The sequence below is a fragment of the Thunnus albacares genome, chromosome 5 (assembly GCF_914725855.1).
Source record: "Thunnus albacares chromosome 5, fThuAlb1.1, whole genome shotgun sequence".
Lineage (NCBI taxonomy): Eukaryota > Metazoa > Chordata > Actinopteri > Scombriformes > Scombridae > Thunnus > Thunnus albacares.
In genome coordinates, this window is record NC_058110.1 from 22,012,369 (window position 1) to 22,038,753 (window position 26,385).

The window sequence follows — 26,385 nt, forward strand, 5'->3', positions numbered from 1 at the left end:
AAAAACTGTTGCAAAAATACAATATTCTGTAACAAGTAGATGTAGTGATGATTAACAAGTTACAGCTGCTAAAGAAGAGCAACAATATTCAGGATTCAGGGAATATAATGTGATTATGGTTTATATTATGTCAGGCTATGCATACAAGAATAATAATGGCAATTAACAATAAAAAGTACTTAATATGTTGCCATGAAGACTATTTTTTCAAGAAACTTTATCACTCATACTGACTTGCTGTGGGTTCATAGGTTAAATGCCTCGGTTTAACTCTGTTGAGCATCAAACTGTAACAATTCCCTTAGTAATTAACAACACTGACCTGTAGGTGAGTAAAACTGACTTATTTGGATATCCAATGGCTTGGATTAGGACAAACCTTCATACACAACCGCTGCAATTACATTACAGTACAGCAACAGGTAGCAGGATAGTCATCTGTATGAACTTTGAACTCATTCCCATAAACAAAATAAATGTGTGATTTCCCTTTCCATGAGTATGTCACCTTGGTTACGGGGATCAGCTCTATGGTTTGACGCTGGAGACAAAGAAGAAAAATATAGGCATGTTAAAAAAACGCAAAATTAGGCTTTTATCACATGTACAGTCCAATACATTGCCAAGATATTTTTTATTATATTGAACTATTTTACCATAAATAAAGTAGATGCTGTTACCTGTTGTTGAATGCGTGAAGTCTGGGAGTACTTGGCCTGGTGCTCACTGACAAGACGCTGTGCAGCTTGCACCACTGCAGGGTCTGGGAAGCCAATCAATGGGTATACCTGCACAGGGTGATCAAAAACATATTTATCAGTGCTGAATTGCTGTCACTGTTTAAATGACATTCATTTATTGGTTGATGGATCAAGAAGGATAACTTGTGTTTTATTTATTGTGAAGGGTGCAAAGAGGAACACACACAATTATGACCAATTATGTATATAGGATCGGTATTAGGCCGAATACTGTCTAGTCTATGTTAAAGCAGCAGCAGCTTCAGACCTTTGTCACCATCACACAGGATGCATGTGGTTGCGCATGTAAAATGGAGGAAGAGAGAGATCTAAAGCATTATTAGACCCTGAAGGTTGCAGTTGTAAGTGTTGCATGGGCTGTGTTAACTTCTGTGTTGATTCAAATAGAAACGCATCTCTTTCATCAAAAATCATGGCTGAAAGGCACCCTGTGCAGACAGATTGTATGCCTGTTTGTGTAGGTATATAGAAAAGGTAAATGTTTGACAACTATCCCACTGATAAATCTTCATGCCTATCCCAGAGTTCAATGAGTGAGGCTACAACATCCTTACTGAAATCAAAGAAATTTGTTTGTTACATGTTTTTAAAAAGCCTGATCCTCCCATATTATATATTGTGCACACTGAGAAAGTGATAAACAGTCTTTTACCATGCACTGAGAGTCTCTGAAAAGCTCCTTGCCAGACACCTTGCTCAGGTTATCCACCTGAAGTCCACTAGACTGTTCCACAACATAGTTATCAGAGTTGTTGGTCCTGAAAGAATGTACATAAAAAAACCATAAAATCCAGTTTACTTTTACAACTGTTATATTCTAATTAACAGTATAAAGTAACCACAAAAGTTGATGTACTTCAAATTGTAAAAGAAAGACTATTCATTACATTAGATTAGTTTGACATTCTTCAAAGATAAACAATGTTGAGGAAATAGCACCATTTCACAGTGAGTTTGATGTAGACCAGAAGCTGCTGTTTTCCATGACATGTGTCACAGTGCTTTGATCCTTGTCCATGACAGTGGATGCAACTGTAATAGAAGAGTGTGGAATAAACTCTCAGTTACTTTTAGAGAAAGCGTTAACTCTAGTGTTTAGAAATGGCACTTACTGTCACTTATAAAACTCTTTTGGATAGAATCGGTAACACTTACTTTTCCCTCCCTCTGCCATTGCAGTGGCTGCATCGATCATCTCCGTGGCGGTAACCAGATCCATTGCACACCCAACAAACTTTCTGATAGGAACAAGAAAACAAAGCATATTATCAGGTGATCTCGCTATAGCAAACTTTCAATGAGGCCTGTGGACATTACTTACATTACCAGCACCAGCACAGTCTTTGCAAGGTTTTCGCCCCATTCCCATACAACCATGGCAGTTCTGTAGATGAAATGTTTCTCATCAGGTAAAATCTCTAAAAGAAATAACAGGATCTTTTTCTTCTATAAACATGTTTTATATATAATGTAGTGTTGTAATAATTTACCTTCATAGAAGAGGTGTAGGGAACCTTGATAACCTGCTTGTTATCCATAAAAAAATTGGCTGATTGAGCTGGAATATCCCAAGGCCCAGGAGGTGTTTGGGCATATGCATCCACTGGCTGGCCTGATCCAAATAAAACAACATATTAGATTGTTACTGAGCAGTCAACCTACATAGCTGACCGACAGCAGAAGTAGTGTTGTAACAATTAACTGATTAGTCTATTGACAGACAATTAATCATCAACTATTTTGGTTATTGATTAATCATTAAAATTACAACATTTTATGGTTCCATTATACCAAAAGTTTGCTGCTTTTCTCTGTCATAAATAATTGTAAATTTGATATTTTTGTGTTTTGTACTGTTGATTTAAAAAAAAAAAAAAAAAAAAAAAAAAAAAAACACAATTTGAAGATTAATTGGGGAACAGGAAAATTGTGATGGCTGTTTTTCACAATTTTCTGACATTCAATGATTAATCAAAACAATAATTGGCAGGTTAATCTACAATTAAAAAAATATTTAGTTACAGATCCTAAGCAGAAGATGCACATAGTAACAGTAACATACCATTGTACGGCTCATGACTCCATTCTGTAGATCTTGATTCAGTAAAGGTTTCCAGGCGATACTAAAATAAAGCAGGAGTGGAGAAATCAAGCAAGATCAGTAGTTTTCTTGCCGTGTCTGGTTATATTAAATGTTCTAATGCCATTTACTTAGGTTATTCATGCATTGAACATCCAAAATGACCATACAACCCATTACTTGTATTGATTTTGAATCATCTCTTGCCAGTTTTATAAACACACTAAGACTTTTTCCCTCTTACCCTGTACGTATTGAATGCCTCCATGTTGGTGATTGTACCATCCTTTGCTGGCGCTGAACTGTAGCAGCACTTGCTGGAGGCAAACAGGACAAACGCGTCCCGGGCAGTTTCTTTACTTATAGATGGAATACTGTAAGCAGTGAAGGAATGAGATACAGAAGGTCATACGGTCAAATGATTTAGAGGAAGTGATATTTATAAAAGCCCCTAAAGTACTGAGCTTGCATTAATTCTTAAAACACATCATGGACATATTTTCCAATATCCATAACAGTCATGTTGAAAGAAAGGAAATTGTTTGAGCCTTACTTCCAATGTGGTTGTTCAGACCCAGGTTGAGGCTGAGGAGCTGGGTAAGCAGGCATTGGAGGTGGCAGAAATCCACCTACAGCAGATATTTAAAGTTAAGATTAACTTATTGTGCTGTTTCATCCCTAGTGCTTTTTTTTTTTTTACATATATGTGACAGTATTGTGAGAGATGTCACTGAGGCTGTCAGTGAGACCAACAAAACGACCACGGACTCAACGATGCATACTGTACCTCCTCCTCCTGCCACTGTTCCTTCATAGCCAGGCATGCTGTCAAACATGCCAGCTGGAGGAGCGCTGGGGCCCTGGAACTCAGCTGCGGGTGGGGCGAACATAGCTAAAACAAACCAGAAAAACCAGTTCAGCCAAACGAAATGGATGCAGACTTTGACAAGGTTAAATCACGTGAAATTTTCATGCATTACACAAATGACTAGCCTTTAAAACACAATCTGTTAGAGACTCTACTATCATCACTTTATCATTTCAGAAAATCCAGCTGAAATCTCGGATTGTGGCATGTTTCAACATGACAACACCATAAGACAGTGTAGTAAATGTGTGATTTACTGTACCTTGCCCCTCCATGTTATTATCCATTCTGAGATGTTTTACACCTACACTAAAGACTGACAGGTCGGGTTTGATCCTTTAACAACCTCTATAAACTTCTGTAAAAGTCGCAGCACTCACAACACCTCAGAGCTGCCGTAGAGAAGCACACCTCACATTACCTGTGCGTCAAGATGACGTACTCTGATGTGTGTGCAGATGCCTCTACTACGGAAGTGGGCAACACTTGTAACACTTTTAATTCTGTGCATCCATGTAATAACGAAATTGGTCAAGATTCAGTGCTAAAACGTGTAGTTAAACATTACCAGGTCCCCCCGTTGCTGCTGGAACATAACCAGAATTGGCCGCTCCATAGGTTGTGCTCGGTTGACTGTAAGAGAAACGAAAGTTAAGGCCAAGATAGGAAAAAAAAGTGCGCTACAATTAGTTTGGAATCAAATACGCAGTAACGTTAAGCGACACTCACTTCATAATAGGCTGATACTCCATTTCAACGTGATGGACAACAGCAGAGAGAAAATAAAGCAGAAACGCCACCGAAAGTCATGAGGCTTTCACCCACACAGCAGTTTATCACCAATCATGTGACAGAAAAAAAACGCGGATTATTTACCTTTTATCACACCCACCCACAGTTGGTGTCAATCAGTCACTTCCTATAAACTGTTCGGTTTGAGGACTTGCGAGTCACAAGTGTATAACGAGAATTAGACGCGCTAAGTGCAGCGAAGCGTCTCCAGGAAGTGCGCACAAATCCGTTATACATGGCAGATGTGAGGTGTGGGCTTTAAACATGTTTTTTTGTTCCATCACTTGATTTATAGTAAGCGTCGCTTACAACATGTGTGACGTTAATACAATAGCAGAAAATAATTCATCATAATTAAATAAAGATAACATAAAAGACTATAAGTTGGATATACTCAAAATACTTTCTAAATTCAAACATATAAAGTTTGAACAATGGGCGGCACCTCTAGGTTTCGATAAACTACAGTACCCATAAGCCTTTGCAACACCCTCGGAAGTCCTTTTCTTTCCTTCCGCCGTTGCCGAAGTCCCTTTTGGATTTACATCGGCGGGTGAGTCGACACAATCTATGTTAATCCACGCAATTTAGGACGTTATTTGATCATCCTGTCACGGATTATCAATAATAGTTGTTCAATTGATATGTCATCATTAAAATTGACCATTTAATCACCTCGTACCTTCTGTAAAGTGTCTTTGTGGAGCGAGGTGCTGTTGCTAAAGCTGCGCTCTCCCGGTGAAGCGGGGTTTGTAGTGTTCAGTAAAGGCCTGCTGTACAACGTGCTTTACAGATAAACGTGATGAAATAAGATCAAACAGTCCTCAACATTTTACACGTCTGAACGATATATTTATGCACATGTTGAAGTGGAATGCTTGACTACATTGACTTCATTGACTTCACTGCAGAAGCTAACGTTAGCTAGCCGACGTTGGTCGACACGTTTACGTTAAGGCTCATTCCGCTGAAAAGTAGAAGCACACCTGGTTCAGTCGCAGGCTCAGTGATGGTTTTGTCAATAAGAGTTAATGTCTATAATTGCGGCAGTGAGGTAACATAGTATCAGAAGCTTCAAGAGTTGTAATGTTGCTGCTCGCTCTTGTAGTTTGCTCACCTAGCAATAAATGCTAACGTTAACCATGTAGCACGTTGTATTGAGGTGCTGCAATACTAGAGCTGACACAATCATGCAAAGATGGTTGTAAACTTACTCTTTGTTCTGTGTTTCTGTCCTCAGTCACCATGGCAGCCCTCAGGCCCCTAACAAAGCCCAAGATTGTCAAAAAGAGAACCAAGAAGTTCATTCGCCACCAGTCTGACCGATATGTCAAGATTGCGGTAAGATTCTGTATGAATACAGTCTGATTGGACCACCTGTATTTCTTCCAACATATGAGAGAGAGAACTGCACATGACAAATCAGTGAAACATCCTTTCTGTATCTCCTAACAGAAAAACTGGCGTAAGCCCAGAGGTATTGACAACAGGGTCCGCAGGCGGTTCAAGGGCCAGATGCTGATGCCCAACATCGGTTATGGTAGCAACAAGAAGACCAAGTACATGCTGCCAACTGGCTTCAAGAAGTTCCTGGTGCACAATGTCAAGGAGCTTGAGATCCTGATGATGTGTAACAAGTAAGTTGTGAATGCACACGCTTTAAAGTAGGAAGTTAATACAAAGAAATGTTAGCACTTAACCTCATAGACTGTTATTGGTATCATGTGTACAGAGATTATGAGCTATATGCCACCTCATTACAGTAGAGGTGGAATTTTGCTTGTGGTTTTAAAAGAAGGGAAAGATGTGCGACAACAGTGTTTTTCTGAGAAAAAGGTCCTGGTTATTAGGAAAAGATCCTTGGCTATATTGTAAATGAGATCTCCACCTCAGTATATATCAGTCTAATTAAAGGTTGAATGAATAATCCAGACTACAGCTGCATATTACAGATAACATTTCAATCAACTATTCCTCTCACTTTTATTGCAATCTTATCAGCTATTTGGTCTAGTGATCAAACTGCACATTCTGTTAATACAGTAATGGGTTGGTCGGTGCCATCTTATTTCTGTTCATTAAGAAAATTTGTAAATTGGCTATAATTTTTGAAATGTGGCCATTTGTGGAACAACAGATGGAGCAGCAATTCTGAGCGACATTTTGTGTTCAAGTTGTGATTTAAATGCTTGCTTGTTGCAGATATTGCACCTATCAAGCATTTGAATAAAGCTTTAAAAGAAAATATGCATTTCACATTTTGTAAAACTTGAATGGATTGATTGACCGTTAAAATGATTAGAATTTGGATTACTGATCTTTGATAACAGGGACATCGTCTCTGAAACTAAATCCATGACTAGACACTGTTTGGGCAAAGTGGACCCTAAACGACAGCAATATATGAACTAGTGTATGCTTGTAACAAAAGCCAGTGAGTGGGCAACAGAATAAACCTCCCGCAACATGTCAAAAACCCATTTTCATGCAGAGCCACCAACAGTGTTTATAACAGTGCAGCACTTGACATCTGTAAAGAGAACGGAAAATTCATAGTAGTATTTGCTTCATGTGGCAAATATTTGGGCTTTATAAAAGTAGTAACTTGCCTGATGAGGAAGCCCAGCGTAGTTTATCTTTTTGATAGTTGGCGTCACACCAACCTGATAATGACGATGCTAACTGGTCTCAGCAAGTTTTCATCTCACTATTAACCCACTGGGGTCTGAGCCATTTTTTTCCTGTTACTGGTGCCTCAACTCTCATAATATATAAATATTTGTATAAATTCAGTGTTGTAAATTACAAGCAAGTAATATCATGTTTTTCAGCACAACATAGGCTATTTGAATATGTATGCTGCAGTGATGTCACATGACAGAAGTTATAAGACCAAGAAGACAAAGGGAAAAAGTCAAATTTGAAATTTTCAACATTTTGTCCATTTTCCACAAAAACAAACTATGTGCAAATGATTACCATCTTCACATTTGTAGACCAAGACATTGGATGAAAAACAAACATAAAATAAATAAAATCTCTATTCATAAAGTCTGTATTACACAGAAAAACAGAATTATTTGTGATTGGATGAGGGAGTCAACATGGCTGTCAGCGACCAAAACAATAGTTTATACAGTCGATATTAGACAAGTACATAAAACCTAAAATTATTGCTTTTATAATTTTTTGAAAGCGTCAAATAGTGGGTCCTTGATGTCTTATCAAGTCTCTGGATGGATTATAAGAACAAGTGATAGCTTGTTATAACAGAACAGTGCTCTACAGGGCAGTTTTTAAAGTCTCTACATACAGCTGTTACAGAGATATTCTAAAAATAGTTATTAGAGTACTTATGTGTCGTATACAACATCGTTAACCTCATGGGGTTAAAGCAGTTCTCGGGGCATATTTTCATTCATGCAATGTTAGATTGGAGCTGTGAAAAGATTAAGATGCTAGTCAAAATCTTCCTCATGTTCCCAAATACTGTAGTGACACTGATGCAATCTGTTACACAAATCATTTAGGAATTTCCTGTCCAGGAATCTCCTTTTGATATTCTTCTTGCATTCTGTGAACTTTAAACCTGTGGAAGTGGCGTTAATCGTAGCGCTCACAGGTTTCAGAGACAGTTTGTGTTTTCATCTTGTCAGTTTATTTTAAACCAGAAAATCAAATATGAAGAACAGAGGAGCTGTTAGAGTAGCAGGCAGCAGCTACTGTGACTTAGTTTTTAAGCCCAAGACATCCGTCAGTTAAACAAGAAGCAAGCACAGCTGAAAGCTTTGCCCTGTTAATGTTGCATTTGCATCATCTTGCTAATTTTTTGCTCCTTTTCATAGATTGATCCCTGATTCCACTTTCTTAATCTCAGAAACAATTCACTCTGAATTTAGACCCACAAAATCAGACTCTCCAGTGTCCAGCTAGTTTCAGAGAGGGAGTTGAATGGATCTGCTTTTTAAAAAAAAAAAAAAAAAAAAAAAGTATTGATTGTAGCTAAATGCTAAAAGAACTTCAGCAGTTTAGGAGGACAGGGTGAAGGACAGAGTATTTGATTCAAAAGGTGTAAACTTTTCAGCCAGCGTGATGTTATTGGGTCCCTAACAAGCGCTCTACAACAGCTTATGCTTGCAACCTTGCCCATGCTTTGTACTGTCACACCACAGTGAGTGAGCACATTATGTACTGATTACACCTTAATATCTTACAATTTTGGAAATTGGAAAAAAGAGCATTAAAAGTGAAACAATCTCTTGAGACAACATTTATTGACTGTATTTCCAGGGAGATGTTTGACTTTTCATGTCTATCTATTGAAAGCCGCATTTATCCGTCATTGAGCTGCCAGTTACTATTATTGCACGTAGATCCATGGAAATGGCAGTTTGCTTAATGAGGTTATATTTTATCACTTGGATGCAATATGGCATGCAAAATCTAATCAGCTCAAGATAAAGAAAAGCCAGATTTAAGCTAAAATTCTGCTCACTAAGCTTCTTTGTGGACTAGTTTCAGTCATTAATCCGTCAATGAATCTATTTGACCCCAGATTTGGTGACGGTGATTTTAGCTTGATGACTTTTTGTTTGTTTGTATTGCAAAGTGGTCATTTCTGAATCAATAGTTCAGAGAACAAGTTTCGTATTGATGGTAATCTGCCCTTTTTTTCAACTTTTGAATGAATCTTTTGAATAAGTGGGGAGGCTCAACAAATTCGGTCATTAAGTAACTATTATTTTAATTGGGCATTGTTTCTCTGGAAGCATAAAGCTAAAAATACTATGGATGAAACATTTTCCATCTCCAAAAGTTTTTCTGTCTGTAGTTTGTTACATTGTCCTCGGTATTTGTCATTGGTTGCATGATTGGGTTAGGTTGGGTTCTCAGTCTTTTAGACTTCAGGTTGTATGTTTTTACTTTGTCTGTTTGTTACTATGTCATATCCTCCCTCCACTGGAATGTTTTAAGAAATACTGAAAACTCAGTGTGGCTTAATCTAATGTAGAAAAATAGTGATTATTAACATGATTGTTCCTGTACTGTGCATTTAAATATTAAAATATTCTTGTTTCTAACATTCAGGAGCGATTGTCTCAAATTAAAATTCCCTGCCACAGCTACTAGAAATTACTAAGTTTTTGCTACATGAAACCAAAGCTGCTGCAATGCTTGAGCTAATTTGACAAGGTGACTGTATACTTATTAAATTAGTCTAAGGAGCACAGTCATTTGGTTAATGACTTAAAATATCAGAAGTGTAGGTTTATTTTGGATTCTGATGTTCTTGTCCTGAATGTTAAATTGACATTGAGTTGTTTTTAACGTTGTTTTGATTGCAGCCCAATCTGTCACTCTGGCGACATTTCAGTTAAAGATGTCTTGTCATTAATCTAGCCCCTCTCTCTCTCTCTGTCTCTCTGTAGGACTCACTGTGCTGAAATTGCCCACAACGTCTCCTCCAAGAACAGGAAGCTGATCGTGGAGAGGGCAGCTCAGCTGGCCATCAAGATCACCAACCCCAACGCCAGGCTCAGGAGCGAGGAGAACGAATAAAGTGGTTATTCAAAATAAACAATTTAAAAAGGAAAAACCTGTCTAATGGATTATTTTTATGCACTAATTGTTTGTTTGCAGCGGTCCTACACAGGTCTGGAAAATTGTTTAATGTGTTGAAGATTTAAATTAAGTTTACAACAGACTTGAAATAATTTTACAGGAGAAAGGCCAATTCCAGTTTTAGATTTAGTTGGTGGTTTGTTAGATGAGTTAAATGTGAGGCACAAAAACTTGAAATTGTCCTCTGCTGTTGGGGAATTTAAGTGAAGATTGGTTGTCCCAGGGAACCAATTACATACAGATTTTTTTTAAAAAGTCATGCTGTGACTTCACACATCAAATTTTCCCATATGCCTGATAATAAGTAGCAATGGCATTAAATCAAAACAAGTTAACCTCTGACTGTCATACAAACTGGTATGGTGACTGGTGGAGGGAGATTTAATTTTAAAAATCTGTCTGAACAGGTGTTGGAGTGACCAGGGAGTTAAAAATGGGTGGGTCATTTGGGGCACAATACTCAGCTATTTTTATATCGCTGGCATCAAAACAGCGAAGGAAGGCTCCCACACGAGTTGGCGTCTGCTCCGATGGCTACGGAGCTGGTTGTGTTCTCCCTCGGGTAAATGGGGCTATTCCTCACTTCCTTCCAGACGACTGGATACTGGAGCAGAATAATAGGAGCAAGATGCCTGAAGAAGAGTGATGACCCGCATCATAAATGGACGAGGCCGCATAACTTTGTATAAACACTGTTTTCCTCCCGAGATGTGAACCGGGGTAGCTTTTGAAAGAATATATGCTTTCACGGTCTGTAAGGCTTTTTGCAGTCAAAGAACATCCTGAACTCAATTCTGTTTGTTTTTAAATCAGCTTTTTGGGATTTTAGGAAATCACTCTGAGAGCAGGCACCAAATACAAATAATGACATATTTTAAAGTGTTGAAATAGTAAAATTAACCAGTGGTGGGTGATACAAGGATCATTTATTTAAAAGTTTCAAATATAACCCTACTCCAAGTCTACAGTTGTTTTTAAAACCGATCCACAGGTACATGATTGACAAGCTTTGAGTTATTCTCTGAGGTATCCAGAAATTTGGTACTGCACTTCCATTAAAGGATATGAGAGGAAATTTTCTATATTTTTTTTTTTTTTTGTCAGCAAATGCAGGGCCAAACCAACAATGAATTGATCTATTTACAAGTGTGTGCATCCAGTGTGTAACCAGCTTCTTGTGCTACACTTCACAATCTCAAAGAACTTCAGAACTTAAGTCAAAGTAAAAAAGTACAAAGTCAAGACATATCAAGCTTTGGATATGCACACAATAGTAAGTAGGATCAGTTAATTGGTTTGATGTGTGCAAGAGATTTGTTGACAAAAAGGAAAAATATAGAAAATCAGCCTTGTCCTTTAGTTTGGGCACTTGTAAGAGGCAGTTAAATATGGTCAACATTAATGCAGCCGAGGCAGAGACATCCTAACTTCTAAGTGCCTTGTATGGATCTGGACCCTACACTTCCCATAATGAAACTTCACAATATCTTTGGTTAAACCTTCCCTGACTGGTGGATGTCCATGTGTTTCGAATTCAGTACAGTAAGTTCATAACACAGGCTTTCTGCTAAAGACTTGAGGACTCTGGCCCAATGCTGCGTTCATGTCATATCTGAGTTATAGTAATTACGAAATTCCAACTTGTAAATAGTCATAATTATGACTGGGAAACTCATTTTTCTCTGAAAGCATTGATGTATCCGACTTGGCGCTTCATAATACAGAAGTACTGGAAAATGTCGTAAATAGAAACACCTCACCTCAACCACCATGTCATTCATGGTGGTTAAACCCAAACTTAATGGATTTAGTGTTGTTTTATGTTGTCTTTCCCATCAATCCCATATGACATGAGCCCAGCACAATCCAACATAACCTTGATGACATCATCAGGGTTATTTTATTAGACTGAGAACTCCCTTAAAATCCAAAGAGCACATTATACGACTGTTTTCACCAGCTGAGTAGTACTAACTATAATTAGTACACTGACGTTGATGTGTAAAATTGGTGAAGTGTCCCTTTAAATATCATACTGTATAACTGTATAAGATTAGACCAGAGTGGATTCATATTGTGAGTCCTTGACAATTGTGAAGAAGCCAGATCACTCTCCTCTAAGAGTACCAGCATGTTTTGATAAATCCTCAGCTGACACGCTCATGTAATAACCTGTTATATCAATAGATTAGATAGATTATCAACAGTCATTGCCTTAAAATGGCCAGCTCAGACTGTATATGGTTTTTGCAATGTTAAGAGGTGCCTCCCTGCAGAGAAAGTTTCCATTGCATTCTGGCAGACAAGCTGTGCCCCACAGCCCTGAGTCCTCTGCCATCTGTTCCTGTAAAACTGACATTGCTGGAGATGCAAAAACACAACATTTATTCAGCCAGTCAGCTTGTGGCTGTTTGGATGTGGAAGTGAGTAACTCAGGATGGTTGGAAAGAAACGCACACAGTGTTGGATCTGAGTATTTCCTCCTTTCTTTTAAAAAAAAAAAAAAACTGCACCTGCTTCTGGAGTGGCTTGGAAGAGTCACCTGAGAGGACTGGAAGTTCTCCAGAGAGGGAGGAGAACATGAGAACAGCGGGACAGGCAGAGACCGCAATGTCTAAGAGATGGTGACAGTGTCAGGAAGAGGACAGTCAGAAAAATGAACATGTCAGCAAGGGTAGTATTTGGAAAGGGGCGCCTCACTCCCAAGCAGCTCTCCTTCGCTTTTCCTCAGACAGATTCCCTGAGGAAAGGCAGCCGGTCTTCAGGAGGAAAGAGGAGGATGTTCTCTTTTTCTCTCAGATGTCGAATGGGCATCATCAGAGGAAGAACCAAAGGTAAAGACTACAGGAAATATATGTAATATATTCAGTTGACATCTTAAATATTGTAAAACAAAATATGTGAGACTTGGAGGTTTTACTTGCTTGCCAGTTTATCCAGAGTTGTAAGTGTTAACGCAGTTTAGACTTTAACAAGTTTATCTGTAAGTCATTCTGCTAACAGTCACCAAGTTATGTACTGCCTTTTAAAATGTAATGTAATTTAAATATAAAAATGTTTGTATATCTACAGCAAGCCTGGTAAACTGAGCATTTTCTGGACTTAAATCAGGGCTTTTGACCAACCTTAAAGGTGAACACTAACACATGACTGACACATGCTTTGCCTCTGGCTCTTTTTTTTTTTTTTCTTGTCACACTGATCTGCTCTGGCTGACAAGTGAATTAGTCATTGTGCTTTTCATATCTCCACTTGTAACTGGGTCTGATCACCATAAGATGGCAGTGTGGTCAGTTTGATCGATGAGCTGGTCGAGATTCAGGCCCTCCTGCTTAAAACGGCCACATTTAGTCTATGTGAAAAGAAAAATATCGACTATTTTCAAGAGGATAGGTTTTTATAATAATATTGGAGTCATTTACAAACCATGACGAAAGACAGATATCCTCCTAAGAGTCCTGCAGCTTTTGAGTTTTTTTCTACCTTTCTTTGTTTCTTTTTTGTTTGAGGATTAAGCATTCCCAACCTCTTTTTATGCCAAAACCTTGCTTTCCTAATCTAATCATTTCATTATCACTCACCCTACATCAATAACGCTGATTTCTGGTGTTGAGGAAATGCAAAAGTGTCCATTTTTTATTATAAGCCAACGTTTGCCACCCTGTTCCCAGAGGTTTTTATCAGTCCAGCACACTGCTCCGTCTCCCAATTCTCTTTATTCTGTTGGAAATTAATTAGTCTCGCTCTGAAAGACTATGCTCGCTCACATTGTAAATGGGGTATTAAGGACAAAAGTCTCGGAGGAAATTATCTACACCGAAGAGCATTGTGTCCACTGGAACAGCTTACTAATTAGGCTCCACGCAACAGCGGGTAGAAGCTGTTTGTTTGTAGTCACCACACATCTGTAAAAAAAAAAAAGTCAGTTGTAGAATGAGCTTCTGAAGAAGCTGTTGTGTGTTGTGTTATGGTGTGATTATGCGTGCTCTCCTTGCTGTTTTCTTTTCCTCCAAAAAAGTCTCAGCGATGACAACAATTTGTCCGCAGTGACCAAAACAAAAGAGGTGGATGGGGTTCAGAGGGGCTGCTAGTGAGGCTGGAGGAGGGTGTTATATGTCAGAGGTGGTGGGGGTCAGGAAGCGGCAGGCGTCGAGGATTATGTGTGCACGACAAATGGTCAGACAGGTGTGGCAATGGTGCAGGCAGCAGACCCTTTAGTCTGTCTGTGTTTGGGTGGAAGGACCTCAGGGGGGCCTGAGATTAGCAGAGGGTAAACTTGAGATGTCAGACTTTAGAACAAATCCATTTAATTTTCACTAACTCATTCCTTTTATTTCTACAATCTGATGAGAAGTAGAATCTGTCACCACAGCCCCGCGCTCGACAACTGCACGGCATCTCTAGTAACATTTCAACTGCTAGACAGCCTCTCACACAGGCAGCTGCTCTGCACAGGAATTTTGCATATGCATTTGTCATTATGCGCTCATGTGTTTGTGTGTATGTATGTGTGAGAGACAGAGATAATAGCATTGTGCTGATAAAAGCTCTGGTGCAGAGTCTATGTGAGAAAAACGTGACTGCTTGTATCCTGACACTGTGCGGGGCTGAATCTGACAATGAATGTGCAGGTGGTGTTAATTGTGGAGAGAGTTGAGTGTGTGGTGTGTGTGTATGTGTGTGTGTGTATGTGTGTGTGCAGTTTTGTCGTGTCTAATCTCTGTATGTGGGTGGGTGGGTTTGAGGATGTGCATATGAAGGGTGTTTGACTGGGTTGGAAATGAGTAAAGAGAGAGAGTGTGAGTGTGTGTGTGTGTGTGTGTAGGGGGAGGGAGTGACTATCGTGTGTGCCTGCCTCACTGAACCCCTCTGGCAGAGGGAGAGAGAGAGAGAGAGAAAGAGAGAGAGAGAGAGAGAGAGCGAACACACTCACTCTAGCTCTGTATGAGAGAGAAGGGTTATGTGTGAGCTCATGTGAGTCTATGAAAAGGGAATGATAAATGCTCTGGAAAAGGACGAACGATTAGTAAAAAACAGCTCATAAAATAACGGAGCCACAGCAAGATGGAAAGAAAAGGACATGAACACATGATTTTCCTGCTTTGGATTTTATAGAAAAACAGAGCTTAGTAGATTCATATTTTGAAGAAGAAACATCTTTTTTTTTTTTTGGTCTCCAAGTTTAAATAGAAGGGACCATCTGAGGATCAGCCCCTCTGGAGCTCCAGACTTCACTGGGTTTTTACAAGCAGGGATAAAAGGTTAAGGGAATGCTGGAGTTAGGGCAAAAAGGAATGGAGAAAGGAAGATGGTGTCACTGTGTTATATGAGCGGGTGAGACTCTTTTCCTCAGGTGGAAGGCTCAGCTCTCTGCCCAGTACTCAAAGATCAGCAAGGTTACTTCCTGAGGGTGGCTGCGCTGACTAAACTACAGCCATGCTGTGTGGCCTGAGGAGAGATACCAAGAACAGCATTGGTAAGAGCACCACACTTTGATCTTTACAACGCAGAGTCAGGGGGGTCAACGTGTGTGTTGTAGCAGAGGATTTGAGGCAGGAAGGGGAGGGGGGTTAGTGATCACCTGGATCATTTACTAACCTGTTAAGAGCTGCTTATGTCTTACATGTATAGTTCATCTGAGGGGTAGCCCTTTCCATCGTAACTGCAATCATCATCCATTTATCCTGAATACAAATGAATGTGCAGTCATTGCAGTGCATTCATAATGACAGTGATTGATTGCAAGAGATTTCAGAGTCAGTGGACTCAGCCACCAGCTCTGCATACCATCCTGCCATGTGTAATTGGGGCAGATATAGCAACATAAACTGGGTCTGGCAGGCTCCAGTGTATAAATAAAGTTTTACATCTGAAAATAGCCTTATGATTGCATTGCCATTGTCAGTGCTGCCCCCGTATTTAACCTACATTCTGGTTGGTAATGGGAAGGATGGCATACAGCGGCCTGAATTAAATCAGGAGTTAATTAACTCAGCACATATTTATGCAGGAGTGTAGAATTTTATTTTAGTCAGTGTGATGCTCCGAAGTGCTTTAGATGCAGCTCTACTGGCATCCTTGAGCCAACAACAAACTATTAACAGAGCTGACTTTTTTTTTTTAATAGTTGCTTCATTGTTGGGGCTGTTTATTAATCAGCTCCATCCTGAGCGTAATTCTGACTGTTAGGGTAAGTGATGGTTATTTTAAGCTGGAGGAGGATGGCTGTGGGCTGGCTTGATGGTACAGTAGCGTTCTGTCACGTGCAGCGCGTTGGGGTCTGCGTAACCCTGAGCTAATGTTGCCTTTTGACTGCAATGACAGCTGCTGGACTGTCAGGGCCCTCAGGAATCCACGTGGTTACAAGGCTTTCGCCCAACCTAATGTGTTTGTGATGTGTCACTCACTTTGTGTATGTGTGTTTGTACCTCAGAGCTACTGAACAGGATATTTGTGCAAGGATGTGTATGAAATAGTGTGAAATACCACGTTATGCAAATGTATATTCTGTACATCGCCATAATATGTAAAGCCACTATAGATATTTCTGTGGTTCAAGTCTGACTCATACAGCTGTGCACAAAAGAAGGCTGAGTTTTCTTCTTTATTTCTTGTATCCAGGGCCTGCCTAAAGGTTTCAGGTCAGAGAAGGTTTGACAAAGGATCCATGCCTTTCAGCTGTCTAAAGGCTACATCCTCAGTTGGGCAGATGTGGAAACTTGATGAGAAGGCAGTGAGTTTGATGCCCTCCGAGCACACGCTTCCTCCAGTTCACTCGTCACAAATCAGCACAGATAAAAGAAAAAGACATGTCAGAGTAACTGAAATGTCATTTTTCTTGTCAACTTGATATACTCCCAGGCTTGGGATGTTAATTCTTACATGATGACAGAACTCATTTCTGACCTGTGGAGCACATGGAAGTAGATCCTGCTTTAGTTGACCTTTATTGGTTTACGGTTTACAGTTTAAGGGTGTTAGAGAGGAAGGTTTTAACCAGTGTTCGTACTGACTTCAGGTTGTCATGACTTAAGTTTGATGCCTGTAACGTAGGGCACTAACATGCCCCCTCCACTTGTAAAAAGAGGACTTGGCACAGCTCTTCTTTAAGTTTGTAAGATGATGTTCAATCACCGTGCCGGACAGCTGAAAAGGTAATCCGTGGTGGACGGGATTAGAGAAGTGTCAAGTCAGTTTCCTCATCGCTGTGACTGCTGACATGCTTGTGTGGCTGTATTCAGGTTCAGATGGCCGGCTGTGGCTCTGCTAATCTAAGGCCAGCCCAGTGCTGTGTCAGAAATGGGTGTTGGAAGCAAAAAAAAAAAAAATAAAAAAACCCACACATTTTCCCTGCAGAGCAGATTGGACATTCCCTGGCTCTCTATAGCAGCTGCTGTAAATGACATGAAAATGATGATTTTCTCTCCATGCCCGAACAGTCCATTAACCGCTTGCTGTTCCTTCAGGAAAATTCCCATGCTTTAGTAGTCGCATACATCAAGCTCGCCACAAATGTATTCTTGTGTTAAATTAATGGCTTTCAAGGGTCTTTGCTGCAGACGGAGAGGAGCTATTTTAATCTCTTGACCCTTTTATAGCGTTGTCGTGGAAACAAAGTGTAGTGACCTTCCGGGTTGCTGAGTCCAGGCTGATCACTCTGTTTCAGTTAGCTAATGCCGGACGGATGTGGCTGTTGGCTCAGTGCTGTTTCCCTCCAAGAACCCCCACATTACTCAAGGTGCAGTTCAAAGCATTAAAGTGTGGGCAGCTGTCATGATGTGGTCATGTTCACTTAGCCCTCTACTGCAGAGAGTCTCTACGTATCACCACAGTGCTTCCTAACAGCACCTCCATACCTCCCTGCTGTCTCCTCAGATGAAGGACCATACTCAAAGGGGAGCAAAGAGTCCGGGGCAACTGACCAATCATATTCCTCCCGGAGGCGTAGCCTTTCAGGTACAATACAATCAAAACTGACTTCACATCATTTTGTGTTCTGTTTGATTCATGCTAATTCACCTGCATCCCAGAAAGAAGAAGAGTCATGCCATTTTTGACAGAGACACAGATTTTTGTTTGTGTGCACGTTCACCCGTGAGTCTTCTGCATGTTGCTTAATGCTGCACTGTTTTGAATGCTTAGATAAGGAGGAAAAAACGCTTGTATGGCATACCTGTCATTGGTACTAAACCACACTCAGTAGACTTCACGTAGAGTGATGTAACAGCACAGCACATTGTGGACCACAAGACAGAATGAGTCCTCTGATGACGCTGTATAGCCACACATCCATTAGAGTTAAGGTCAAACTCATTTTCATTCACTTATGAATACAATTTGATTTCAATTTAATTTTCAATGAGTTTCTTTTTTTATTCACGCATTGAATTTCTTTCCATTATCTGTACTGTGTGTGATATTAGTAATACTGACTCCATCCTCCTCCTCCTCCTCATCCTCCTTCTCAACCTGCCACAAAGATTCACTCAGTATGAGAGATTTAAAGGAACAAAGAAAAGACAGGAAAGTGAGAAAATAATGTGGTTGTGTGTCAGAGAGCATTTTAGTGAGAGACTCAGGAGAGAAAGACAGCGAGAAAAGAGTCTTCCGCTGCCTCTCAGACAGGGTGATTCTTTCAAGCAGACGCTAATGCTGACTGTGGATCTGTGCCTGTGTCTGTATCTGTCAGCAGAGGAGTACCGAGGAGTGACCACGGTGGACCTGATGAAAAGGGAAGGCAGCAGCCTCGGCCTTACCATCTCCGGAGGGTCCGATAAGGACGGCAAGCCCAGAGTGTCAAACCTACGGCCAGGTGGGCTAGCTGCCAGGTGAGATCTGTGCTCGGTGATGCGGTTAAAACCTGCCAACCACACCAAGCTGTCCGCACTAGTTATCCTGCTCCCACAAATGTCCACATGTTGCAAAGTTACACCAGCTCGTCCTAACTGCAGGACTGTGGGCGTTGTGTTAGATTAGCTTCATGCCAACCCTCAGAGTGTTGTACTCATAAGGGCTTGTTTGGAAGCAAAGCCCCCAACAAACCATGTAGGATGTGTCCACAACTTGAAATTTTGATATAAATTTTGATATAAATTCTCTATTTTTTCTATTTTTTCAGTTGATGTTTAAAGATCAGCTCCAGACATATAAAAATACACTGCTTTAAATAATAACTTGTGTGTGGTCTCCCCCTCCAAAAAAGCTCAACTACCTCATTAAAATTCTTGAAATGGCATTTATTCCTTCTACCTCATTGAAAAAGACAGAATCTATTAATATATATGAATATATTTCATTGCAAAAGTTAAACTGCTGGACACAAGACTTCACTGAAAAGTCCATTCTCATGTATTTGCTGCTTTTCTTAGTCTTATGTGATCGTAAATTCAGTATTTTGGTTGAACAAAACAGGCAATTTAAGGGGATCACCTTGATTTTTAGGAAACTGTGACGGACCTTTTTCACTGTTCTGGCGTAAACAATTAATCGAGAATGAAAATAATTGTTAGTTGCAGCTCTACTCTGAAGGCTTCAACTTTTCGCATTGCACTTGTATAAGTTGCACATTGGACCACAATTGGCTCCATACTAGTTGTGATGTCACAAATAATGCTTGTAAGTACACATCTGAGCACAGAGAAACTTTCCATTTTCAGCAGATGAATGTGAAAACAGCCTTCTAGTGTCAAACTCTGCACATAACATCATTCTGCACAGTGAAGCGCAAACATCCAACTGAAGGAAAATTAGGGGGACTTTAATTCACTATATAGTAGTAATTATTCAATATAACTATATTCAATTAAACTAATTTTTCTTAACATCAACGACATGGAAAGAAAACGTAGTGGAAATTTTATGATGATTAAGCAGCGTGTGACTGAAGCTCCTGTCACACACACAAATACACACACACACACACACCGTATACACACACACACACACACAATTTGTAATAATGACACAGCCCCTCTGAAAATGTCTCGGCCAAATATGACATCGCTTGTCAAGTCCAAGGAGGTTTATAGACAGACACGGTGCTAATTCTTCCAAGCAGCTTGTCTTCCTACAGCTGAGTTCATGCTTGTGTGGAAGTGCTAGCTAATTTACTGGGTGGAGAGACAAGCAGGCAGACAGGAGAGAGACTGGCAGTGACAATGTGTGATAAGACTGGACCGGATGACAGGCCGGTCGACTCTGCTGGTTAAGATGTCTCTCTGTCTGCTGTCAGAACTGACTGGCAGTAGCCCAAAGGTGAGAGGGGCAAGCAGGGCAGAAAATCTATTTAATTAATTAGCCCTCCAATGAGCAGCGTGTTGACTCAGAATGTCATATGTGAGACACCATGTACAATCATCACTGTCAGTGTCTGAAGAGGAGACGCTTTCAGCCATCCAACTCCAGTATCCGGCTCTCTTTTCTACACAGCTGGCTCTGTATGTTTGTCAACACACTGCAAAGGGATTTATAATCAAATTAACATTACTGTCTGCACACACATTAACACAACAAACCTAATATTCACATTAGACAGCACTTGTTCTGTTAATGCATCAGTTTTGATTCTGCCTCATTCACACATGGGGGATCATACAGTGAAAAAAACTTGCCAGAATTTTTAGATTAACGCCAGATTACACGATGGTCTTGTTCTTGATGGTCTGTCCATCACTTCCCACAGGAGTGACCAGCTGAATGTAGGAGACTACATCAAGTCAGTGAATGGCATCAACCTGTCAAAGCTTCGCCACGATGAGATTATCAGCCTGCTGAAGAACATCGGGGAGCGAGTCGTGCTGGAGGTGGAGTACGAGCTGCCTCCGTTCGGTAGGTGAAGCTGTACGCGATGTCTCTGATTGACGGTCTTCACCACATAGAGGAGGCCATGTGTAGAAAATGCTCAGACATGTAGAGAAAGTGCTGTTATTAAAACAAATGCTTCGTATTTCCAAATGCACAAATGTAGGAAATATGTTAATAAATAACTTATTAGTTGAGGCTGCAGATTATAAAGACCCCTGGTTTATGTCCTGGAGACATTTAACCTCTAGAGGACTCAATATCAGATTTTGGTATCTGTTAATATTCTGCCTGTAACCAAACAGATGAATCCGTGTGTAGAAAATGCTTTAGGAAGACACGCGAAACACATTCTGGGTATTTTGAGGCTCCAGACAAAAATGTGGCTTTAGACCTGGAGAACCAAATGATCAGTTTTAGGTATAAAATGCTGAGTCCACTGCACCTTCAGATGTCAAAATTTTGGCATCTCATTGGCCCTCACTTCTACATTCATCTGACTTGTTTAGACTGCAGCCTCTCTGCATGTTTGCATGTTCACTTTAATTTCCTCCCACACAGGAAGCACTGATTATAACATAATAATAACATCGGAATAAATAAAACTGGAGCTAAAACATCTAGTTTACATGTAACTGTTGTTTCAGTAGCATTTCTGTATTTCAAAATGTAAAGCAGATCTGCTTTACATTTGAAACAGCAGTTACAACCTAGACGTGTTAAAAATGATCAATCATATTTAGCCCATGTTTAACCTTGACATCTAGATATCTTTCGACCTGCAAAAAATATATATCAACAAATCAATACTTATTGGATTTCCTTGATCAAGGCCACAGAAACAGAGTTGGTCCCCGGGAGCTGCACTGTGGCTGCTCACTGCTCTTTATGTCGTTAGTATGGGACAAAAGCAGAAGATGAATTTCCACACTGAGATTAATTAAATGTATTTCCAGAATGCTGTAGCTTAGTAAGATTTTAAGTAATGATTTTGTCATTTTGGATGACTTTTCTTTTTTTTGTTCCTCCCACAGTCCAGACCCCGTCAGGAGTCATAACAAAAACCATAGAGGTGTGTTTACACAAGGAGGGAAACAGCTTTGGGTTTGTCATGAGAGGTAGGTGGGTGGGAGTTTGATTGTTTTTTAAATCCTTCAGTGAAATCAATTAGCTTTAGCTTTTCGCACTGGTTTTATTTCCGTGTTTTTGTTTCTCAGGGGGCTTTCATGAGGACTGGCGCAGGTCTCGTCCTCTGGTGGTGACCTATGTCAGGCCTGGGGGTCCGGCTGACAGGTGAGGACATGGATGGATGAGTGTGTGTGTGTGTGTGTGTGTGTGTGTGTCTGTGTGTGTGTATACAAGTGTAGCTATTTATGAGCCTTGTATGCTTTTTATGCCTTGTTCATGCATGAATGAGTGTGTTAGCCTTTACAAATTATTGTATTTGTTCACGCATGCGTGTTTCTATATTGTGTGGTTGTGTTTATTTAGATGTACGGCCTAATGGATATGTGTTTTACTAATTGCCTTATCTTTGTCCGCAATGAAAATATTTGTCTATTACCCAAATGAAATCAGATTTATAAGAATGATGCATCTAAATTATTTAAAATCTATGTTGTCTTTATACACACATTATCATTTCTCTTGCATTAGTCTATGCTCAGGCCGCTACATGAAATTACTGCTACACATATAGCGTTTGTTATCTCCTAAGTAGAAAGGGCACTGCTCATCCCCAGGCTAATGCAACATTGCACTTTACCTCATGAAAACTGAAAGCAACCAAAACATAATTCACCATCAAAGACTTTACGGCCGTTTATCTCATTTATCCTTCATTTCACCTGGGAGGGAACCCTCATGTGGAACTGTTTAATGATGCAGGAACGCTTGTATGAGCATCTTAAGCTGGTCGCCTATGTGTTGTTTTATCTCTCTCTCTCCCTCTCATTCTGTGTTTCTCAAGAGAGGGCACTTTGAAGGCCAGCGACCGAGTATTGAGCATAGACGGGATGCCTTTAAACAGAGAGAAGCACGCTGACGCTTTGACCATGCTGATGCAGAGCGGCCAGGAAGCTCTGTTCCTGATTGAGTATGACGTCTCTGTCATGGGTGAGCACACACACAAAGGGAATATGTGGAGGCATGGTAGGGCAGCGTTGCTCTGAGGGTAAATAATGTGGCCGTTTGGCTGCGTGGAGGAGAGTGAGTGGCGGTGCTGGAGATGCCACCAGGGGAGTCACTCAGGCCCGAGAGCACACTTCCAACAGGAAAAGGGTAGATGTGTGATATTCAGTGTTTTATCATAGTGTGTGGTTCTCTCTCCTCTCCTGAATCATGGCAGGTTCAATCTAAAACATTTTTCAGAAGTATATTACTTTTCTGAGTCCTTGCATAACCTGTAGAGTGTGCCACTCAGGACAACTTTCAGTGACAGCTTGTTCATAAGAATTTTTTTAACATGACCTATATAAAACAAGGTTGGGCTTGAGCAGTAAATGCACATTTGACAGTGTTTCCCAAAGCCCAGGTGATGCTACACAATTAAGGGGACAAGATGACAAATAATAAACTCTTCACCACATTCAAAGCAACATATGAAAGAGGCACTCCAGCGGTTTAGTCTTGCACTTCCATAAATTTGGAGCATTCACAAGAGACAGATTAAAAAAGTATAGTCAAAATCAATGCAATGGAGATGAGATATCCTGACTTACAGCTCCAAAAGATGCTGGATCCTACATTTCCCAAAATGCATCTTGCTTGAATCTTTTCTTTAGACTCTTCCAGCCAAGTAAACTTCCATGTTTTTCAAACTCCACATCCCCAGTTTACAATGAAGCCTTTCTGTTGTAAATGTGTAACTGCCCATGCCCAGACAGAGATCACTCTGATGACATCACTATGACATCATCAGGGTTATTTCCTCAGACATGAAAAACAGCTCCTCCAGAGCCACAGCAGATGACCATTTTCAACTATTTTCATAGCCTGTAGTCATGCTCCCTGTGGCTATTAAACCGACTTTTACATGTAAAATAGGTGGAATGCTCCTTTAAGTGAACTGTTGCTAGGACACAGTACAGTAAGAAGTACATATTTGTATTAATGAAAACAGTTTTGGTGTACAGTTTTAATTTTGTTTCTGCAGCTCATTTCATCTGTTGAGTAACTAAATGCTGCAAACGTTTTCAACACATACAAAGGTGTTGCATTTTCATCTGCACCTGTTCTGATGTTGTGAAAAGGAAGAGCTGCGAACACACATCAGTCTGACTGCTAAGAGAACAGAGCGAATCAAATCAAAATGTCCTCACCATTGGGTCAAAAAGTAGTGCAGGAACTCACCGCATGTCTAAAAGCCTGATTATAACCTACATTTGGTCATGGTGACTAATTTTCAAGATCACAAACTCTGCACCGGTCTGTGCAAATTAGGGCAGGTCACCAAGGACAGTTGGCACACATTATCTTTCTGTGTGTGGGAGTTTAGGATTCAGAAATCCTGACTGCTGACTGAACAAGTCAGAGCAGGCAAAATTAGGACTGCAGCTAACCTCTTTTATCGATTAATCTGCTGATTTTTTTCGCGATTAATTGTTTTGTCTATAAAACGTTTATAAAATGTTTCTTAGAGCTCACAGGGACATCTTCAAATACCCTGTTTTGTTGGGTTAACGGTCCAAAATCAAAAGATATTTAGTTTATTATCATGTATGACACAGAAAAGCATCATATTTTCACATTTGAGAGGCTGAAACTTGCAAAGTTGGGGAATTTTTGTTTAAAAAACATACAAATAACATGTTCAAATTGCTCCATTTATTCATCCAACTGTCCAAAACCCCAAAATATTCAGTTTCCTATCATATATGACAAAGGAAAGCATAAAATCCTTATCTTTAAGAAGCTGGAACCAGCAAATGTTTGAATACTTGCAAAATAGCTAAAATGCAAGATATTTTAGTTTGAACTGATTAACGATGTAAATCTGATCATGATGACCTCATCAATGCCAGTTTTGGGGTCTTTTCATTGTTGGTTAAGATTGTATAAGTCTTATATTGTGTTCCTGACTTGCATGCATCCAGTAAAGTAGTTGGCCCATATCATATCTGTGTGTATTATCTGTTTCAGAGGCAGTGCAGCAAGCCTCAGGCCCTCTGCTGGTGGAGATAGTGAAAGGTCCCTCCGCCAGCCTGGGGATCAGTCTCACCACAATGATATACAGGAGCAAACAAGTTATTATTATTGACAAGATAAAGGCAGCCAGTGTGGTCGAAAGGTGAAACCAACCTTTTATGTTTAATTTCTCCACAGACACTTTCCTAACAAAGACTCTCTTAATACAATCTGCCTCTGTCTCGCTCTCTCAGGTGTGGAGCGCTGCACGTAGGTGACATCCTTTTGTCTATAGACGGGACCAGCACAGAGCACTGCTCTCTGATGGAGGCCATGCAGCTTCTTGGCAACACCTCTGATGTTGTCAAACTGGAGATTCTCCCGGCTAGTCAGAGCAGACTTCCTGTCAGGCCACAAGACACAGGTATGAGACAGAAAACACAGCAAGTCTCTGTGAGGGACTGCGTTGTGGAATAGAAAAGAAATTAAAGAGATGTGAGAATGACAAGTGAAAGAGGAAATGATTTGGGACAAAGCAAGTGACGCATTGAATAACACTATACATCACTTTAGGGCTGCAATTAACAAGTCATTTGTCATTTATTTTTTCTACTAATTGATGAATCATATAGTGTAAATGCTCATTACAAGTTTCCAGAGCCTAATTGCTTGTTTTTGTCCGAAAAACTGTCAAAAACCCCAAAGGTTTTCAATTTACAATGATATAAAACAGAAAGAAGAAGCAAATCTTCACATTTGAGAAGCTGCAACCAGAGAATGATTGAAAATTTGAACAATCAATTGTAAGAATTATTATACAGTAATTTTGTGTGGATCAACGTATCAAAGGATTCAAAGGTTTAATTTGTTACATACAAAAAAAATATGTGTGGTAAAATGCAGGGCAGTATATTCTTAAGTCTTAATACTAGTGTGTAATAAATAATAATCAGAGTAAAAGTAAAAATTAGAAACAAGAAATATGAGGGATAAAAATTCAAAGATACCAAACTATAAATATATGCAATATAAGTACTATTCATAATATTACATGTTCATTGGTCCGGTATGTAGGTTTGCTGTGCAGTTTTTCAGTAAGAAATGCAAAATGAGCATTTTTCAAGAGAGGAGCTGACGGTGAAATATGCAAATTTTCAATATGCCAAGAATTCACAGAGGACAATGTCGATTGATTGACTAATCGTTTCAACAGTACATCATTTAAATCTTTATAAGCAGTTTCTGTTTGTAGATTGAGTGAATATACAGTAGACTGATTGGAGGTCCAGCATGTTGTCTACACCGTATGTATTGTGGCCGCTCTTAGTTATTTTACC

General features: G+C 39.9%; 3 protein-coding genes across 15 annotated transcripts in view; 2 read left to right on the forward strand and 1 right to left on the reverse strand.

The window, feature by feature from the left end:
* Positions 1-216: 216 nt before the first annotated feature.
* Positions 217-5,734, reverse strand: ssuh2rs1 (ssu-2 homolog, related sequence 1). 5 transcript variants are annotated; one of them, XM_044350731.1, is made up of 14 exons: positions 4,586-4,860; positions 4,439-4,449; positions 4,278-4,342; positions 3,629-3,733; positions 3,395-3,470; positions 3,086-3,215; positions 2,824-2,884; positions 2,252-2,373; positions 2,083-2,145; positions 1,917-1,999; positions 1,701-1,793; positions 1,414-1,519; positions 681-788; positions 217-541 (listed from the first exon to the last, which is right to left on the reverse strand). In XM_044350731.1, exons 2-14 carry the CDS (start codon positions 4,441-4,443, stop codon positions 401-403), a joined length of 1,158 nt encoding a protein of 385 aa, XP_044206666.1. In that variant the 5' UTR covers positions 4,444-4,449; positions 4,586-4,860; the 3' UTR covers positions 217-400. The 5 variants fall into 5 exon arrangements, with proteins under 5 accessions (XP_044206666.1, XP_044206665.1, XP_044206668.1 ...); XM_044350730.1 differs by having other exon boundaries at positions 4,439-4,455; XM_044350733.1 differs by lacking the exons at positions 4,439-4,449; positions 4,586-4,860 and adding an exon at positions 5,716-5,734.
* Positions 4,967-10,097, forward strand: rpl32 (ribosomal protein L32). Its single transcript, XM_044350734.1, has 4 exons — positions 4,967-5,054; positions 5,742-5,842; positions 5,957-6,138; positions 9,931-10,097. Exons 2-4 carry the CDS (start codon positions 5,747-5,749, stop codon positions 10,058-10,060), a joined length of 408 nt encoding a protein of 135 aa, XP_044206669.1. The 5' UTR covers positions 4,967-5,054; positions 5,742-5,746; the 3' UTR covers positions 10,061-10,097.
* A 2,343-nt stretch (positions 10,098-12,440) lies between these two features.
* The window catches only part of LOC122982726 (glutamate receptor-interacting protein 2-like), a 31,866-nt gene continuing 17,921 nt past the window's right edge, over positions 12,441-26,385 (forward strand). For 2 of the 9 annotated variants that reach the window (XR_006403521.1, XM_044352247.1), the window contains exons 1-9: positions 12,441-12,957; positions 17,999-18,079; positions 18,813-18,951; positions 20,805-20,950; positions 21,958-22,041; positions 22,141-22,216; positions 22,893-23,038; positions 25,064-25,211; positions 25,303-25,472. Coding sequence is in view for 8 of the 9 variants with exons in the window: in XM_044352247.1 (XP_044208182.1) it covers positions 12,780-12,957; positions 17,999-18,079; positions 18,813-18,951; positions 20,805-20,950; positions 21,958-22,041; positions 22,141-22,216; positions 22,893-23,038; positions 25,064-25,211; positions 25,303-25,472 (1,168 nt within the window). In the remaining variant the exon portion in view is untranslated. Of the gene's footprint in view, positions 12,958-14,052; positions 15,600-17,685; positions 17,862-17,998; positions 18,080-18,812; positions 18,952-20,804; positions 20,951-21,957; positions 22,042-22,140; positions 22,217-22,892; positions 23,039-25,063; positions 25,212-25,302; positions 25,473-26,385 lie in introns of those variants that run through there. The other 7 variants (XM_044352240.1, XM_044352242.1, XM_044352244.1 and 4 more) reach the window with 6 other exon arrangements.